Genomic DNA, 18,961 nt, shown 5'->3' with positions numbered 1-18,961 from the left:
GACAGTAAGCTTATGAAAGCCAAAACAATACAAAAAGAGTTAACTGTCACATCTGAACATTTCTTAAGTTTTAGGAATTTCCTCTGCAAGCTGAGAGGCTGCACAAACATCACAAACAGTGTGAACAAGTGCAACTTTCTCCCTTCAAGTGCTTGAAGAGAATAATGAGCAGTAAACATGAGAACGAGGGAGAGAGAGAGAGTTGAAATGAGGAGTGACAAGAGGGGCTGTCTCCATGGCAACCGATCCAAGCGCTTTGAGTCACATGGCCAAAGATTCTATTGAATCCAATGGTAGGAGCTTGACGCTCAGGTTTGCTCGCTTGCTAGCAACATGACTGGCTCACGAGAGGTTCGAGTGATGACACCTCACAGCCTTCATTTCAACGCAACTTTGGATCTCCATGATGACGAGATGAAAACAGCGGTTTTTGGTCTGTTATCCTTTTTCATATAATGTTGACTGAGGGTCACTGGCTTTTTGAAAGTGAGAGCTACTTCTTGGGTACTGATTAATGTGAAGGGCTATACCAATTTGATACAGACTTCTTTCTGAAATAATAAATTTGCTCAGGGCTTATTGATGTTTTTCATTAAAATCACACAGTTGTATTTTTAACTTCAAACGCAAACTACATTGGTTGAAGCTGCTTTTTATGGAAAGTTGCTAGAACATTTATTCGATATTGCTGTTATCCACCTTAAGGTCCGTGTACTAGTTTGCTCTTTGTCCTCACTATTAAGACAATTCGAACAACTGTGTCTAACTAGTAATTTTTTGTTTCCACTACTGGAGCCACTTTTGGCCTACTAGTGCGTGATTAATAGTGTTGCCAGAGTTACCTTGAAAAAGTTACTTTACTGATTACTTGAGCTTAAAAGTTACTTAGTCACTTAACTGATCACTTCATTTCAAAAGTAACTAAGTTAGATTGTAAGTAACCTTTGTGGCAGGAATATCACTTAGCCACAGTACAAAAAGAGCATTAGTTTAACTGTACCCATTACCTCGTAATATACGCCCACAGGTGAGTAGAGTAGCCAAATATTGGACTCGAGTAGGAGTATTTAGTCAAATACCATTGGACAGATTAGGTACTGCTTTCTAAAGTCATGAGCCATAAAGGATTTCTTGTAAAGAATCACTCAATAGAAACTACCATTAGTTTAATGAAGTAACTTGGTTAATTTCCTGGATTCAGTAACGTGTAACATTGCTCGTTACTCAAAATAGTGGCAATTTTGAGTCATGCAAAGTAATGCGTTACCGCCATCACTGGTGTAAACTCGTAAACAACTGTGCTATGCTAGTAACACTCCTAGGCCCAACTAGTAGGCATGTGTCACGCACAAGTAGCCTCCTTATCAAGGATATCGAATAAATAAATATGGAAATCAGTAGTGTTACTACTGCCGCACAGTAGTCTATTAGTAAGGTTTAATTGCATACTTGTAGGCTGGCAATAGTAGTGGAAGAACACTACTGGTAAGACAGTCGCAGTGCTCTGAATTGTCTTACTAGCGAGGAAAAATCACGTACTAGTACATTGATCTTAAGATGGATATCAAGGCTATCCAATTAAGGCTGGAATAGCTTTCAATAGCCAGTTCATCAAATCCACATTTAACTTGTTCTCTGGAATCATAAGTACATTTGATTTTCAGATACTAATAGAAACAACAACAAAAACAACATCCTTGTGCTTTTTCTTTCCCAGAGTTCAAAGTTTTCAACATAGTCATCATTGCCTTGGCCTTGTGTATCCTCATCATCACCGCCATCTACTGCATCAGTATGTGCTACAACCGCAGCAGGTGATGCGCACACATATAGCACTGAGCATGTGTTTTGGCCCGCAATTAGGTTTCAGCAATGCGATAATGAAAATATCATATGTGACCAAAATGTCAATAATATCCCTTTGTAGAGCCTAGACCTCCACCAAGGCTGAACTGTAAACAAGTGACAGAAACAATATGAAGTGCAATTGTTGTTTGTTTGTCCATCTGTAAGTTAGTCCATGCCTTAATGATTTTGGGGTTACGCTATTCCATTGATGCCACAGTGATGCAAACAATGAAAAAAAAGAAAATTATGTGCACCTTTATCCAGATCCTCACAAACATTTAATGGGTTCCTTCTTGGCCCGTGGTTCTCAAACTTTGCACATCAAGTAAACCTAAAAAAATACATGGCTCTTCAAGAACCACCATAATGATCAGTATCAAAATACAGAAGCACAGCAGGCCCAAGTGTTCATCAAAACAATGTATTCCTAGGTCTATTTAATATTGTAAGCTATTGTGACATTATGCATAGTTCAGTTTGCACATTAATACTATGCTTAGATATAGGAAAATAAAACCACGGAAATAAGGATTCAATTAAAATGTATTACACATAAAAACTGAATATAATCTGTACCTTAATAAATGTGAAAAACAAACAGTTCTTAAATACTGAATGCAAATGTACTTTAAAGTTAAATACAACTGAACTGTGCTTAACAAATGTACAGTGCTGATTTTTTTTTTTTTAAGTTTAAACCAGTGTAAAATTATGCACAGCTTGAACATTTAATTCAGTGGTTCTTTCGCCTATCACTAGAGGGAGGCTGCGTGCCACTACTGGTACTCGTACCACACATTGAGAACCACTGGTAGAGAGGACTGATTGAGCTACTGCAGTCCCATTTTTGTTGATTTTATAACACAATATCATTTTGATAGTTGGTGGCCTCTTTTTCTCTAGGCAATCAAAGAGAGCCCAGGTTTATGAGAGCGCAGTGACCCAGGGGGAGCCAGCGGACCCTGTTGCAGTCAGAGCGGTGAAGAGGTCGAACAGTTTCATCAACCCACTGGCCTTCTTTCGGAGAGCAGAAGCAGCTAAAGACAACTCGAGAATCTATTACATCTACAGCAACCCACTGCCTGTGGGAGCCAAGGAGGACGAAGAAGACACAGTCAGGCAAATTGCGCTCCAACAGTTTCCGTCCATTGAGGAGTACGCAGAGGACCCCAGCAGTGGAGTCATTCTGGACCCACCGATATTTTACATGCAGCTTTAGAAATGTGATCACGTCACATCACATTATTATGAGTGTAAGATCTAGAGTCAAATTTACAATTGTACTTGTCTCAATGAAAAACATGACAGCTGTGAAAACATTGGTTTAAAAATCTTTGTAGCTCTGGAAAGGTTTTGCAATGGTGTAATGATTTCATCACAATTAGAATAGCCAAGATGTTGGATTTAGAGCTCAAGTCTACAAACCTGAAGGATGGAATTTTGAAATGTGGCTCTTACGAACGATACATCATGGGAACTGTACAAGTCTGCAGTTTTAGGAGCTTGTCCAACAGTCAAAGGTCAGGATGTGCTGTTCGATTTTAAATGTTTCATTCAGTGGCGCAAGACTAAGTCAGTGCCTTCCTTATCTTAAATTATCTATTTATTTCGGACACTGCACTGTCATGTTGTCCTTGCTTAGGTGATCAAATGTCAGATTAATCTGGGTAGGGAGTGTACCTAGGCGGGTCAAGGGCTAGGCTGGGCTGTCCCTCCGCCCCTTGTCGGCCGGTCGTACCTCGATACCTGGCTGACCTCCTATCACATGCCCTGCTCTTTTTTAATGCACTACACACCAGCTTAGGGGTGGGATACAATAAATAAAAATAAACATACATAACATCCAATCAAATCTACACATCCATTGAAATTTAAAATACTTAATATTTATAAATACATATAGCACATGGATTAGGCAGGTGGGGTGTGCGATGGGGGCCTGTGGTGGCGAGGGACGACGGGAGTGGGGTGGTCTCTGGATTGGTGCCCGGTGGTGCTCTCCCTCCCCTCAATTCAAGCATGGGAAGGGAACTGGCCTTCAACCCAAATTAATGAGTTCATTCTTCATCTCTTTCCTTTCTTTAAATACATATTTGTTTGAAATTAGAACTTTTTGTTGTTCTTGTTTTTGCTAATAGTATGAGTACTGTTTTTTTATTATTATAAACATCCCTAATATTATTACATTTTTCTTTCAAATATGTATGTACAGGTACTTTCACCCACTTCACCGATCTACATTCACACACACCCACAGTTATATTCACAAATGTTTGGGTCTTACTTATTACTGCTTCGCAATTAAAAAAACAAACAAACTTTGAGGTGGGTGTGCTAACCCCTCGCTCACCGTGCCACATTTTTTCAGTGTACCTAAAAGGTAGACCTTCTGCACAACAGTTTTGTCATGCACAGTGTATTGTGTTTTGTGTGTGTGTCTGTGTAACTCCAACACCATGTTCTATGCTTACAAAAACAGAAGTGATGGTCTGGGCTGAGCTAGTTTGTGATAAAAGCTGATCATATGAGAAACTATTAAAGACAAGACATTGATTGATTTTCACTGATCTTTATTAAAACTCTTGATACGATGTGTTACAAAATAAGAGACACAAAGGAAGATGAGACACGTACATACAATGATCATTGCACAGCACTGAATGGTACAGTGCTCTTGGCCAGAGTGGTCCCTCACACGATGGGTTGGGTCTCCCGGACGAGCCACTCCAGCGCCTCCTTTCTGCCTTGACGCTCCAGCTCCGCTCCCACCACCTCGCGGCACGTCCTGTGGTACTCGTTGACCCAGTCCCGCTGCAACACACAAGGACACGCAAACACCCTTTTAGTTAATGTGGCAAACGTAAGAAGGACGCGTTAGTAAAATAATAAATTATATACTTTTGAAAAAAAATGCTTCGGCTTTTGAGATGCATGAGTTTGAACTGGTGTTGGACATTGTGGGTAATGTTTACCTCCTTCTGGGTGAGCAGCTCTGTGTTCATCATCTTGACTTGGATGGGAACCAGAGTTAAGGGCTCAAACGTCAAGCTACCTCTACTTCTGTAATTGTACTACAGGAGACCAAAGAACAGTGTCATCGTTTCAACAATGAATGAATACTACAAATTGTAGAAGAACTTGTTTTCCTTCAGTTCAAAGTCTTACTTTGGGTTTAGTTGGTACAACAAGAACCACATTTTCAAGACGGATACCAAAAGCTCCATCTTCATAATACCCTGGTTCTAAAAATTCAATATGAAAAATGTACATTTAAAAAGGCAGAATTTTTTTTTATTAGCATATCATATATTAGTGCTGCATTTTTTTAGAACCTCACAACATAGGAAAGAAGTTCTCTATGGTGGTCACCGATTTGCAGTATCAGTCTTAGTGTGTCGATCCATACCATCGCTGACAATCATGCCCGCCTCAAGAGGTTCATCAGCGAAGGTCTTGTAGCTAATGCCGCAGGGTCCCTCGTGAACGTTAAGAAAGCAGCCAACGCCGTGACCTGTACCATGAAGGTAGTCGAGGCCCGACTCCCACAGGGCGGCTCGCGCAAACGAATCCAGCAGGTGGCCTGGACAGTGGAAAGAAGGCTATAGTCACACAGTCAGTTTTCTGTGCAACTGTTTTTTTCTTCACATATCCATCCATTTTCAATACTACTTAGCCTGCTCAGGGTTGCGAGGAGCTGGAGCCTATCCCAGGTGACTTTGGGCCAGGGGCGGAGTATCCTGGACGGGTCACCAGTCAATCACAGGGCACGTTTAGACAAACAACCATTCACACTCACATTCACACTTATTGGACAATTTAGAGTCTTTAATTAACCTGATGTGTTTTGTTGCAATGTGCGAGGAAGCCAGAGAAAACCAACACGAGCACAGGGAGGACATGGAAACAGATATGCTAACCACTACCCCACCATCCTCATATTTATCAATAAAAGTATAAGTGCACTTGAGCACTGTGCGAAACTGAACCCACAATGCTCGTGGATTAAAATAGACAAGCTTGGGGTTCTACATTGGATGACACACATCCACATACAATGGTCTGTTTTTTTTTTTTTTGGTTACTGTATATATGTTCTTCTAACTTCATCATCAGTCATATCATGGGCCTCGCATGAAGTCACATGACCAAACCAGAACACAGGTTGACGGACCTCCAGTGTGTTCAGCAATAACTATAATAACTACGGGCTGATGACATGATGATTTGAATCCGAACTTCATAGAATACTGTTTATATTTTATTTTTTGGATTGCTGGTATCTTCTGTTAGAAATTATTGACTGCACGCTTACACAACACTGCATACACTTTTGTTGGATACATCCCCATTACAGATACACATCCAGATATCCTTAGAAACCTATAATTGCATTACACTTAGTCACACCGACACAACAAACGCACACCATATCAACATAGGGTGCGTTGGGAAGTTCACTCCGGGCGCGCTCTCCGCAACCTTCGGTAACTCAGAGCGTTGGTAGTGTGTGTGCCACTCGATGTAAGTAAAACTGACACATTCAATATGGCAGACGTACTGACGCATCCCTAGCAATAGCCACCACGTTCAGTAGTAAAGTTATAGAAAGTGGAGCACGCTCTGTATCTGGGTGCCGCGGTCTCGGGGTGCGATGGGAACATCGGACTGAATTTCCGAACGGACCCCAAACACTAGGGTGACGCTACGATTGGTCTGCGATTGCGTGACGTCACAACGGGAAGCAGTTTTGGCCAAAAAACAAGCGGACAAGACATTTTGCGGTCTCTTTTCCATGGGAGTTATTCTGAACTAAGTGGAGGCGAGCCCAGCGCTGAACCTTCACCAACCTTATTGTGTGACTTGTATTTTCGAATAAATTGTTAAAATTTTCACCTGGTCTAATCATTGAAGTTTTACCTCAACCAGAATAAAAGAACCGGGCAATAGAAGTTTGTACGGCCGGCAGGTTATACCCGGGTCGCGACTTTTCTTTGTTCTCTTTTCCTAACCTCTAACATGTCAGACAAAATTTAAATACATGGATAGATGTGTAAAATGTATTTATACATATGATATGATCGGTGGCACGGTGTAGGAGTGGTTAGCACATCTGCTTCACAGTTCTAAGGACCGGGTTCAAATCCTCCCTCCCTTTGTGGCGTTTGCATGTTCTCCCCGTGCCTGCGTGGGTTTTCTCCGGGTACTCCGGTTTCCTCCCACATCCCAAAAACATGCATCGTAGCTTGATTGAAAACTCTAAATTGCCCGTAGGTGTGAATGTGAGTGCGAATGGTTGTTTGTTATATGTGCCCTGCGATTGTCTGGCGACTAGTTCAGGGTGTACCCCGCTTCTCGCCCAGAGTCAGCTGGGAAAGGCGGTGTTATATTGTCCATATATTTTATATTTAGTACTGCTTGCTTAAAGCTAGATGTGGCCTGAAAGTGGCCTTGGCCACGGGGAGCTGTGCTTGTGTGGTTTATTTGTCACAGGATGGCACCATCAGAGGACACCCAGATAAGGGCGAAAGACAAGAACAAGGATAAGATGGAACCACGCGAGGATGACTTGTCCCCCCCGCACTTGTACTGTCATCTACAAATTATGGGGGCTAAGAGGGAAAAGCTCTCTTTTTCGTCTCCCTGCGGCACAGGTGCGAAGTCGGTTTCAGGGAGAGAGAAAACAGTAACTCCGAAATTCTGAATTATGTAACTCTGTACCTTTACTGAACTCGGAGATAAAAGACAAATTGCAATCTTGTGTGAGTTTCTTAATTAGTGACTTAGTAATTAGTGACTTATTAACTTAATTAGTTAATGAGTGAAAAACATTTTGAAGCGCTCTATTTTGCATCAATCTATTTTCTATTGTCCACAAGTTGTCATGCAAAGTTAAGTTAGAGTGGTACCTTTGGTTCCGTTGGGGAAGACAGCAGCACTGACAGCAATGTGCCCCTTAAGTACAGAAGTAAAGCATTCCTTGAAGAGTACAAAGAAATGGGGTCATTGAAATCACAACACCAGATAAATGCTCTATTTACAGTATTGCTCAAGCTAAAAATGAGGTTTTGGCATGTTAAGTAGGCAGTTGATTGCACCTTTTCATATGCAGATGGTGTCCCAAAGTGCATGGTGCGGGTAACGTCTGTGGTGCCATCACTGCCAAAGAGGAGACAAGTCAAACCACATACCAATCAAGATGCTGCGTGTGACCAATTTTTTTTTACATGTACTGCGCTCCAGAGTCGATCAGGTAAACTTCATTAACGGTGAGGGTTCTGTTGGTCTCAGGCAGAGGCCTACAAAGACAGAGGTCACTTGAATTACAAAACCCACCAAAACAAATGCAGTAACCCAACGGCAACTGGGGCTTTTCTGACCTGTAATGTATGATTGCTGCATTGGGCCCAACGCTGGAAATTGTAGGGAAACTCAGGCCGACAAAATGTTTCTGTTGACTGCAAAAAGAAATAATCAGAAATAATGAGCTTCTGTGGCGCTTCCGAGAATTCAGTCATCCATCCATTCATCCCTCACTAGGGTTACAGGGAAATTGGAGCCTAGCTGATTTTAGGCAAGAGGCGGGGTACACCGTGGATCAATTGCAGGTGATGGTGAATTTTGAGTTTTCCTTAGCTGTAAGCTATCCATCAGTCCATTTTCCGAACCATTTATCCTCACTAGGGTCACGTGTGTGCTGGAGCTTATCCCAGCTGACTTTGGCCGAGAGGCGGGGTACACCCTGAACTGGTCGCCAGCCAATCGCATCCAGATCTGGATAAAATTTTGTCTTTTAAAAATAAATAAATAAATAACATCCATGATCATAATCATCAAGTAATTGATTTTGCCAGGAATAAAAAGATCAAATTGTCCATAAATCCTTTCAGGCTTGTTTGTTTTTGTATATCCTGTAGAGGGAGACATCACTCCAGGAGAGCCTTTCAATGAGACAGCCTTGTAAAGTAGGACATGAAGTTTGAAAATACTCAAGAACAAAAATCACCTGCGTAGTTCTTCAGCCTTGTCAGCAGCTGAGATTTCGGTTACAGAGCCTTTTGGAATCTATACAACCATTAAGATAACAAAATGACAGCAAGTTTAGTAAACAGTATGTGTTTCCCCGGGGCACAAAACAGTCAAGGAAGTACAACCCCAATTCCAATGAAGTTGGGACATTGTGTTAAACGTAAATAAAAACAGAATACAATGATTTGCAAATCATGTTCAACCTCTATTTAACTGAATACACTACAAAGACAAGATATTTAATGTTCAAACGGATAAACTTTACTGTTTTTTGCAAATAATCATGAAATTAGAATTTTATGGCTGCAACACGTTCCAAAAAACCTGGGACAAGGTCATGTTTACCACTGTGTTACATCACCTTTTCTTTTAACAACATTCAATAAACGTTTGGGAACTGAGGACACTAATTGTTGAAGCTGTGTAGGTGGAATGCTTTCCCATTCTTGCTTGATGTACAGCTTCAGCTGTTCAACAGTCCGGGGTCTCCGTTGTCGTATTTTACGCTTCATAATGCGCCACACATTTTCAATGGGAGACAGGTCTGGACAGCAGGCAGGCCAGCCTAGTACCCGCACTCATTTACTACAAAACCACGCTGTTGTAACACGTGCAGAATGTGGTTTGGCATTGTCTTGCTGAAATAAGCAGGGGCGTCCATGAAAAAGACGTTGCTTGGATGGCAGCATATGTTTCTCCAAAAACTGTATGTACCTTTCCGCATTAATGGTGCCTTCACAGATGTGAAAGTTACCCATGCCATTGGCACTAACACAGCCCCATACCATCACAGATGCTGGCTTTTGAACTTTGCGTCCATAACAGTCCTCATGGTTCTTTTCCTCTTTGGCACGGAGGACAGGACGTCCACAATTTCCAAAAACAATTTGAAATGTGGACTCGTAGGACCACAGAACACTTTTACACTTTACATCAGTCCATCTTGGGTGAGCTCGGGCCCAGAGAAGCAGGCGGCGTTTCTGGGTGTTGTTGATAAATGGCTTTTGCTTTGCTTAGTTGAGTTTCAAGTTGCACTTACGGATGTAGCGCAGAACTGTATTTACTGACATTGGTTTTCTGTTCTGTGTTCCTGAGCCCATGTGGTGATATCCTTTACACATTGATGTCGGTTTTTTATGCAGTGCCGCCTGAGGGATCGAAGGTCACGGGCATTCAATGTTGGTTTTCGGCCTTGCCGCTTACATGCGGTGATTTCTCCAGATTCTCTGCACCTTTTGATGATATTATGGACCGTAGATGATGAAATCCCTAAATTCCTTGCAATTGTACGTTCAGGAACATTGTCCTTAAACTGTTCGACTATTTTCTCACGCACTTGTTCACAAAGAGGTGAACCTCGCCCCATCTTTGCTTGTGAATGACTGAGCAATTCAGGGAAGCTCCTTTTATACCCAATCATAGCACCCACCTGTTCCCAATTAGCCTGTTCACCTGTTGGATGTTACAAACAGGTGTTTGATGAGCATTCCTCAACTTTCTCAGTCTTTTTACCACCTGTCCCAGCTTTTTGGAACATGTTGCACCCATAAAATTCTAAGTTAATGATTATTAGCTAAAAACAATAAAGTTTATCAGTTTGAACATTAAATATCTTGTCTTTGTAGTGTATTCAATTAAATATAGGTTGAACATGATTTGCAAATCATTGTATTCTGTTTTTATTTATGTTTAACACAACGTCCCAACTTCATTGGAATTGGGGTTGTATTTACTGAGTGCATGCATTACATTTCCCTTTCGGCATGATATACGTAACAATCTCATCGTGGTTAGAAATCAATATACATAAAGAATCCTTGTGCAATACTGGCTTGTGATGCAATGCTAAAAGGGCACATGCCAATTCTAATAATTGCTAATCGTAAAGATTAAGGCTATTCATAAACTTACAATAAGTCTTAAAAGTGTCTCTAAGATAAATAGTGCTAGGTGTGGAGTAGAGGCCTTACAAATAGGCTTGGAAGTTGTCTGAAGCACAGTCACGTGAGGAAACCATTACACAATAAATGAAAAGTAAGCAGTCTTTCATTGTCATTTAATGATTTAAATTAAATTTAAATTAGAAATGAAAAAGTAAAATAACATTATTAAATTGTACCGATTAGACGATGCCAAGAAAGTGCTGGTTTATATTTTTGATGTGATTAAATATGACACGCAAAAGAAAAATGTCACAATGACAGAATGTAAGGCAAAAGGCAATCCAACAGTGAGTATTGATGAGTGGGGTCTGAAAGCTGCTATATGGAGAATTATCACATACACATTCTTAGCATAAGATTAAATAATTATTATATTGTAATGATCAATTACTATTATTAACATGGCGGACGATTGGTTAGCACACCTGCCTCACAGTTCTGAGGACCCGCATTCGAATCCGCCTCACCTGTGCGGAGTTTGCATGTTCTCCCCGAGCCTGCATGGGTTTTCTCCGGGTACTCCGGTTTCCTCCCACATTCCAAAAACATGCATGCTAGGTTAATTGAAAACTCTACATTGGCCATAGATGTGAACGTGAGCGCAAATTATTGTTTGTCTATGTGTGCCCTGTGATTGGACAGCGACCAGTTCAGGGTGTACCCCATCCCTCGCCACAGAGTCAACTGAGATCGACGCCAGCACAACCGCGACCCTAGTGAGGATAAGTGGTACGGAAAATGGATGAATGGATATTGTTGTCATTATTATATTTTTTGTTTTCTGTGGTGACTATAGGTCAGTGCTTCTCAAATAGTGGGGCGATACCACGGGGGGCATGTGAGACCCTGAAGAACATGATTTGCCGTATTAGAATAAAGTGTAATTGCACATCCACTGCAGAAGATGGCAGTCTATATCTCTTTCTTTTGGACAAGTACTTTCTTCAATGTTTATAATGATTAGATAAAATTATCCTTTGTATACAATGTTATATAGAGGTGTACTCGCGGGGGGGGGGTCGCACATTTTTTTCTTCTTACTGGGGGGGTGGTCGTAACAGAAAACAATTGAGGAGCAGTGCTGTAGGTGCTTTTACACAGAGATACTGCTGAATTGCTGCCATATCAAAAGATTTGGTTAGCATTTACTTGCCTTTATCTTTTACACAGAAAAAGTAATATTCTCAACGTAGAATATTGGCTGCCGACTTGGTGACCCTATTCCGTGTCCATGCCATTTATACAAACCAGCCACCCACAGAGAAGGCAGTCTTTTGGCAATGTATACCAAGGCCTTGAAAAGTCAAACTTGTTTGACTTTAGAGTGTAGAGTTTAGGATGTACACTGTAGGATTTGCTACATTTAAACAATGCTTTCCCAATAAGTGGTCATTCAACAACCAGTGTTACTGAAAACATCTGTCCCATCAAGTAAAATATTAACAGCATGGTAAATAAATTAAAAGATGGTAAAGAATTATGTGTTTGTGATTTATTCAGAGTAATTAAGAGCACAATTACATGTGCATTTCTTTTAGGGGGAGGGCAGCCAATCACAGGGCAACAAGGTAATTGTCAGCCTCGCCGCCTCAAAATTGAGAGATTTGCGTATTCTTTATGAATACGGCCCCAGGTGTTTTAGCCGATGTTGAAAAACACAAAACTGTACCTCTTTTTCCAACCAAGCAAAGAGGTCACAAAGAGCGACTGCATCCTTGATCTGTTGCGAGGACGGCAGAACGTTTATGAAACATGAATAAAGTCAGAGAGGAAAATGTTAATGGGTAAAATGTGTGTATGGATTTATGAGGATTACAAATAAGGCAGAGGTTCTTACATGGGCTGTTTTCATGCCTTGAATCTCTGTCGGGTTCTTCACGGCCTTGCCGAGGCAGAGGGGGGTATAGGGAATGGGGGACCTGTGGGCCTGTAAACACACCCAAAGCAAATGGTGACTATTTGAAAAGAATAAAATGCAGAAGAACTTAATTAGGCTCATTAAAAGATAACGATTGTAATACGAACCAACATCACGAAGTATATCAAAATTAGCCTTTTAATGGCTATCGTGAAATATTTTCAATACCACACAAAATCTTGATGGACACTCTTCTTAAGCTTTTTTTAACATCCTCTGCTTTTTTTTTTTTAATATCTTCATCATAGACAGTTACCACTATCTTTCTTTGTGCTCGTACAAAAGAGGCGTACTCTCACCTTGGGAATGACCTGCGTGAGAGCACAACTGGCTTTGTCACAGATCCACACTTTGTCCTTGGGGCCGAGCGTGGCGCAGATGGCCTGCAGCTCAGTGTAGACCGATTCGTATGGCAACGTCTGAATGTGAAGCTCAGGCTTGCTTGGCAAGTCCAACTGCAGATGCTGTCTTAATGCTGGGTCGGCTAGACGCTTTATGTCCACAAACAGCCTGCATAGTGATTCAGGTAAAAACAATGTGGATTGAAAAGATACGTATTTATTCATTTATTTTAAGTTACACGTCCTGAAAGTAAGACAAACTAAGCGGTCAGGGCAAAGTAGCAACAAAAAACAAGTAGAAAAACTACAAATGAATAGGGGAGACAAAATCCAAAGCAGAACGCAAAGCAAAGCAAATTTACAAATGCTGCTCATGCTATGCCATGTGTAATTTGCACATTTTGCATCTAAAAACGAGGACCTGATATTCGTTGTCCGAAAAACAAGTCGGTCAGCTCAGTGAAACTTAAATGTCTTTTCCAGTAATTTTGTTTTAATACTGAAACAGTAATTCCCAATTTTTTAGCCAAATCTCACAGCACACCACCAGATTAAACATCACAAAAAATGTATATACTACTGAAATAATGATGATCTTGTCTCAATTTAGTCACCATTTTTATTCTGTTCTACTAATGACAACAGCTGGATAAACAGGTTAATGGTACCTTCTGCCATCTTATCAAAGAGCATTGAATTGTTCTGCCTGACACTATAGTAGATTTGCATAAATAGATGAACAAAGATGCATTTGTTTTGAATAAACAATCATTTTCATACTAATTCAGTGATATTTTTTGCAGACGCACGCACACACACACACGCACGCACAAACACACTTGATGATCTCATTGGTTGGCAATACACCATTTGAGTCAAATCCAATTAAAACTGTCTTCGGTGCACTAAAAAACACTGCGACAAATTAAATGAATTAATTATATGTACTCCAACCTTATTGTGTTGATCCCCACAATGGTATACGCAAAGAAGACAGGGTTATACTCAATATCTGCACCGCGGAGGTTGAAAAGCCCTGTACAAGAGAAGAAAACAACCATTAACAACAAAATTACTGGCATGTTAGACAATAAATTATTCCAAAACTAGAGGGTTTGTATGGTATTTTCAGGATGGTTGGTCAATGGTCTGTAATAAACATATTTATATACATCCATCATAAGTCATTTGAAAAAAAATTTTTTAAAACGCATCGCTGCAGTTGTACATGTGTAGCTCAATAAATTTGATTATTTTTGAAAAGTTCATTTAATTCACTAATTCAATTTGAAAGTAAAACTAACAAATAACATAGATTCATCAAACACAGGCAAATTCCTACCTAATTTCCATGTTAAAACGCATTTTGATTGTTTCTTATGAAATTGGAGTTTTGGTTGGCTGTAAGCTGTCATCATAAAAAAATATTTTAAAAACAATGAATCGTGAAGTACAGTATTTCATACTGTGTAGTAATTCTATATAATACTGTGACTTTCACTTTTTGAATTGATATACTTAATTAAACTGAGTTTTTCCACAATATTCAAATCTATGAGCTGTACCTCTATGTTAGCTTGCCTATGGTTTTCATCAGGGATCCTCTGCAGATGCCTGAGCAATTCAAACCAAATGTCCATTTAGTCCAAATGCAAGCTGATGACAATCACAATCACGGTAATTAACATAGACTCTGCGAGCAAACAATCAGAACCAAGAGCCCCTCAGGCACGGTCAACAAGTTACTCAAACAGACATGAAGTGGGACGCCTGTGCATCCCGGGGTCCTTGGATCGTGATCACGTATCAGAGCTGATTTATGCAAGAGATGTGACACTGCTGCACAACATGAAAAATTAGCACGATTTGATCACAATTGGTTTATGTTGTTTTAAAACACGATTATTGAAAGTGGATCTTTTTTTTTATTTCTAATAAAATGCACGGTGACTTGTTTATAGTTAGTCTAGTATTCATATTACTTTTTCATTTAACTGTCTGTTTGCGTGTGTACATTTTATGCCACAGTGCATACATAATAAGAAAAGTAGCACTCTATAATATTATACTTCATCAAAACACAGTAATGACTTAAATAGAATGTAGGTTTTTGTCACACTTTTGCTCCTTCAATGCACATTTTGCTGCTCATTCTGGTGTGCGCACCTCAGTCAACTGGGGGCAGTATAAGACATACAGTAGATTGGCATACAGTACTGTACTGTAGACTCGAGGCTGACATTTGTTTGGGATTCCCACCGGGTCTTGCTGGATTCCTGCTGGATTGGAGTGAATTTCACTATTAATCACGGGATTGGACAGGAGTGGGAGCGAAAGTCAACGGGATCGGTGGGAGCGGGAACTCGGATAACAGTCACCGGGAGTGGAAACCATGACGGGAGTGGAAACCATGGTTTTTGCAGGATTCTGTAAAATTTTGGCTTGGGATTGGGAGGGAATGAGATCAATATCTGTGGGACTGGGAGGGGGCAGGAGTCAATATCCACTCCCATGTCAGAGTCCGCTCCTCTCTCAGCTTCTCATCACAGCAGTAATATTAGCCGTTCTTCGCAGAGAATAAGGAATATAATGTATGCCTGTTTCTGTTTGCGGTCAGATATCCATTGCTTAAAGGGTAAGAACACCGTTACATAGATGGGCCTATAGAGTTTCCAATTATATGTTAGAATTAAAGTAGCAGAGGCTATGAGGTTGTTTAACAGTAACCTTCAGCCAAAAGTGACAATAAAGAGCTTGGAGCGTCTTTTTTTTTTTAAAGAATATTTACTAATGATATCTGCCAAACTGCCGCTTGTTGTGAAGTGAGTCCAGTCACCCGCCACCATACAGAGCTCGTATCTCAAGTTTGCACTCGCAAGTCAAAGCAAAATAAAAAATAAAAAAATTGCTCGCTGGTTCAAATCTAGAAAAACTCATAAATTGGGTCACTGGTATCTCAAGGCACCACTCTTTATAATTAAAGATCTGACATAACCTCTGAAAATCACAATAAGGCCAAACGGTTAACAAAAACTGTCAAATACATTCTAGACCTGCACCAGAGAACGTTTCTTCTTTAAAACATGCCCCATCCATCCACAGGGATTTATAAAAATAAGATATATTTTATCAACCCCTGGAGGGGAAAGTCAAGTGTTACCAGCAGGACAATGTAAAGCAGCACACACAACACAACAGATTGTTTAAAATAATAAATGTTAGATACAACTTTTTCCTTTTTTTTTTTTTGTTGGGCAGGGGGGATAAAATGACTTTTTTTGTAGCAGCAGATTAAAGCACAGGAATTGAGTCTATGAGCACAAATATAATAAGTATATGGGTCCTTTTCATATAATTTGATTAATAACAGTAAAGACAAAAATATGAATACAGTAAATATCTTCTATGCTGAAACAGCCATGCTTGAAGTCCTATTTTCAAAAAGTTATTGATGATTTAAAATTTTAGGCCATAATAGTACGGGCTGTTCGGTCCCTGTACGACCGGAGTCAGAGTTTGGTCCGCATATCCGGCAGTAAGTCGGACTCGTTCCCGGTGAGGGTTGGACTCCGCCAAGGCTGCCCTTTGTCGCCGATTCTGTTCATAACTTTTATGGACAGAATTTCTAGGCGCAGCCGAGGCCTAGAGGGGGTCCGGTTTGGTGGCCTCAGTATTGCATCTCTGCTTTTTGCAGATGATGTGGTTCTGTTGGCTTCATCAAGCCGTGACCTCCAACTCTCATTGGAGCAGTTCGCAGCCGAGTGTGAAGCGGCTGGGATGAGAATCAGCACCTCCAAACCTGAGACCATGGTCCTCAGTCGGAAAAGGCTGGCATGCCATCTCCAGGTCGGGGATGAGATCCTGCCCCAAGTGGAGGAATTCAAGTATCTTGGGGTCTTGTTCACGAGTGAGGGAAGAATGGAACGGGAGATCGACAGGCGGATCGGTGCAGCGTCTGCAGTGATGCGGACTTTGTATCGGTCCGTTGTGGTAAAGAAAGAGCTAAGCCGAAAGGCGAAGCTCTCAATTTACCGGTCGATCTTCGTTCCTACCCTCACCTATGGTCATGAGCTGTGGGTCGTGACCGAAAGAACAAGATCCCGGATACAAGCGGCCGAAATGAGTTTCCTCCGCAGGGTGTCCGGGCTCTCCCTTAGAGATAGGGTGAGAATCTCGCTCATCCGGGAGGATCTCAGAGTAGAGCCGCTGCTCCTCCGCATTGAGAGGAGCCAGATGAGGTGGCTGGGGCATCTGATTCGGATGCCTCCCGGACGCCTCCCTGGTGAGGTGTTCCGGGCATGTCCCACCGGGAGGAGACCCCGGGGACGACCCAGGACACGCTGGAGAGACTACATCCTTCGGCTGGCCTGGGAACGCCTCGGGATCCCCCCGGAAGAGCTGGATGAAGTGGCTGGGGAGAGGGAAGTCTGGGCGTCCCGGCTGAAGCTACTGCCCCCGCGACCCGACCCGGATAAGCGGTAGAGAATGGATGGATGGATGGGCCATAATAGTAAAGATAATCAATAGATCATAATCGACCTCGACAGCCACGCTTCCGCCTCTGCTTGCTCCTCTGTCGGCTTATGCTGCTCAGCGAGTCCGCTGCTCCGTAGCCTACTGGGTCTTGCTAGTTTAGCACACCGAGGTTAGTAAACACTCCCGAGTGGTTGTAGCTCCGAACCCAAAGTCACTGCATGATCGTAATTCCAGCAAGTGCTGGTGATCTTATGATGATTTGCTGTGCATATTATTTGTACTATTATTGGCATTGGAATCGAAGAATTTTGGTCAAAATATCCAGAACTGTTGCGAGCCAATGCAGCCGACCAGGGAACCGCTATGTTGGACAATAAGTACTATTTTCAAAAAGTTATGATGATTTACAATTTTAGGCCATAACAGTAAAAGACAATCAAGAGATAAATATACTTATTAGATGGCAGTCCAAATCTTGTTTAGATTCCACTTTGGATTTCTTACACTTGTGGGAAAAAAATCATAAACAATGAAATCTTCTATTTATGAAGAACAACTTTATCTAATCAAAACAACATCAGCAGTGAACTTTATTGATTTGTGTTAAAATGTAATAGCATTATCCTTTGAACAACTGACAAAGTAATTGTGTAACATAGTTATGCAAACTAGAAATATATATGCACCGTATTTTCATGACCGGCGGCACGGTTGGGACTGGTTAGAGCGTCTGCCTCACAGTTCTGAGGACCGGAGTTCAATCCCCGGCCCCGCCTGTGTGGACTTTGCATGTTCTCCCCATGCCTGCATGGGTTTTCTCCGGGAAGTCCGGTTTCCTCCCACATCACAAAAACATGCATGGTAGGTTGATTGAAGACTCTAAATTGCCCGTAGGTGTAAATGTGAGTGCGAATGGTTGTTTGTTTATGTGTGCCCTGTGATTGGCTGGCAACCAGTTCAGGGTGTACCCCGCCTCCTGCCCGAAGATAGCTGGGATAGGCTCCAGCACTCCCGTGACCCGAGTGAGGAGAAGCGGCTCAGAAAATGGATGGATGGATTTTCACGACCATAAGGCGCACTTAAAGTCTTAAATTTTCTCCAAAATGGACGGAGCGCCTTATAATGTGGCGTGCCTTATGTGTGCACCGAGTTCCAAAATCTGTAAATGTTGTTATGTGACTTCGATGAGCGCTCCGCCTGACTGAATGGGAGCATTTCCTGCCAAAACGCTGCTTATATAGAGGAAGGCGGACGTGACTGAGGACACCATGCGGACGTTAAAGGGGAAAGGGTGCACGTGACAGAGGACGCTAAAGGCACGTCCCCAGTGGGTATATAGTTCCGGAATGTGCATCGGTTTGGCTAAGGACCCCCAAAATGGCACCGAGGAAGAGACACGCTTACAAAGC

The 18,961-nt window shown here is 41.6% G+C and overlaps 2 protein-coding genes across 5 annotated transcripts in view; one reads left to right on the top strand and one right to left on the bottom strand.

The window, feature by feature from the left end:
* Positions 1-241: 241 nt before the first annotated feature.
* Positions 242-4,401, top strand: si:dkey-246e1.3 (uncharacterized). Its single transcript, XM_061769435.1, has 3 exons — positions 242-433; positions 1,718-1,814; positions 2,752-4,401. Exons 1-3 carry the CDS (start codon positions 334-336, stop codon positions 3,065-3,067), a joined length of 513 nt encoding a protein of 170 aa, XP_061625419.1. The 5' UTR covers positions 242-333; the 3' UTR covers positions 3,068-4,401.
* The window catches only part of xpnpep1 (X-prolyl aminopeptidase (aminopeptidase P) 1, soluble), a 32,552-nt gene continuing 17,992 nt past the window's right edge, over positions 4,402-18,961 (bottom strand). For 3 of the 4 annotated variants that reach the window (XM_061769432.1, XM_061769431.1, XM_061769433.1), the window contains exons 8-20: positions 14,031-14,112; positions 13,035-13,245; positions 12,655-12,744; positions 12,487-12,537; positions 8,852-8,910; positions 8,226-8,303; positions 8,073-8,144; positions 7,944-8,004; positions 7,755-7,824; positions 5,255-5,428; positions 5,014-5,090; positions 4,821-4,919; positions 4,402-4,659 (exon numbers count right to left, since the gene is read on the bottom strand). In XM_061769432.1, coding sequence (XP_061625416.1) covers positions 4,540-4,659; positions 4,821-4,919; positions 5,014-5,090; positions 5,255-5,428; positions 7,755-7,824; positions 7,944-8,004; positions 8,073-8,144; positions 8,226-8,303; positions 8,852-8,910; positions 12,487-12,537; positions 12,655-12,744; positions 13,035-13,245; positions 14,031-14,112 — 1,244 coding nt within the window. In that variant the 3' untranslated portion in view covers positions 4,402-4,539. Of the gene's footprint in view, positions 4,660-4,820; positions 4,920-5,013; positions 5,091-5,185; positions 5,429-7,754; positions 7,825-7,943; positions 8,005-8,072; positions 8,145-8,225; positions 8,304-8,851; positions 8,911-12,486; positions 12,538-12,654; positions 12,745-13,034; positions 13,246-14,030; positions 14,113-18,961 lie in introns of those variants that run through there. The other variant, XR_009788013.1, reaches the window with a different exon arrangement.

Source organism: Phyllopteryx taeniolatus, chromosome 4, assembly GCF_024500385.1.
Source record: "Phyllopteryx taeniolatus isolate TA_2022b chromosome 4, UOR_Ptae_1.2, whole genome shotgun sequence".
Lineage (NCBI taxonomy): Eukaryota > Metazoa > Chordata > Actinopteri > Syngnathiformes > Syngnathidae > Phyllopteryx > Phyllopteryx taeniolatus.
Note: the sequence above shows the minus strand (reverse complement) of the source record. Positions and strands in the feature narration are given on the sequence as shown.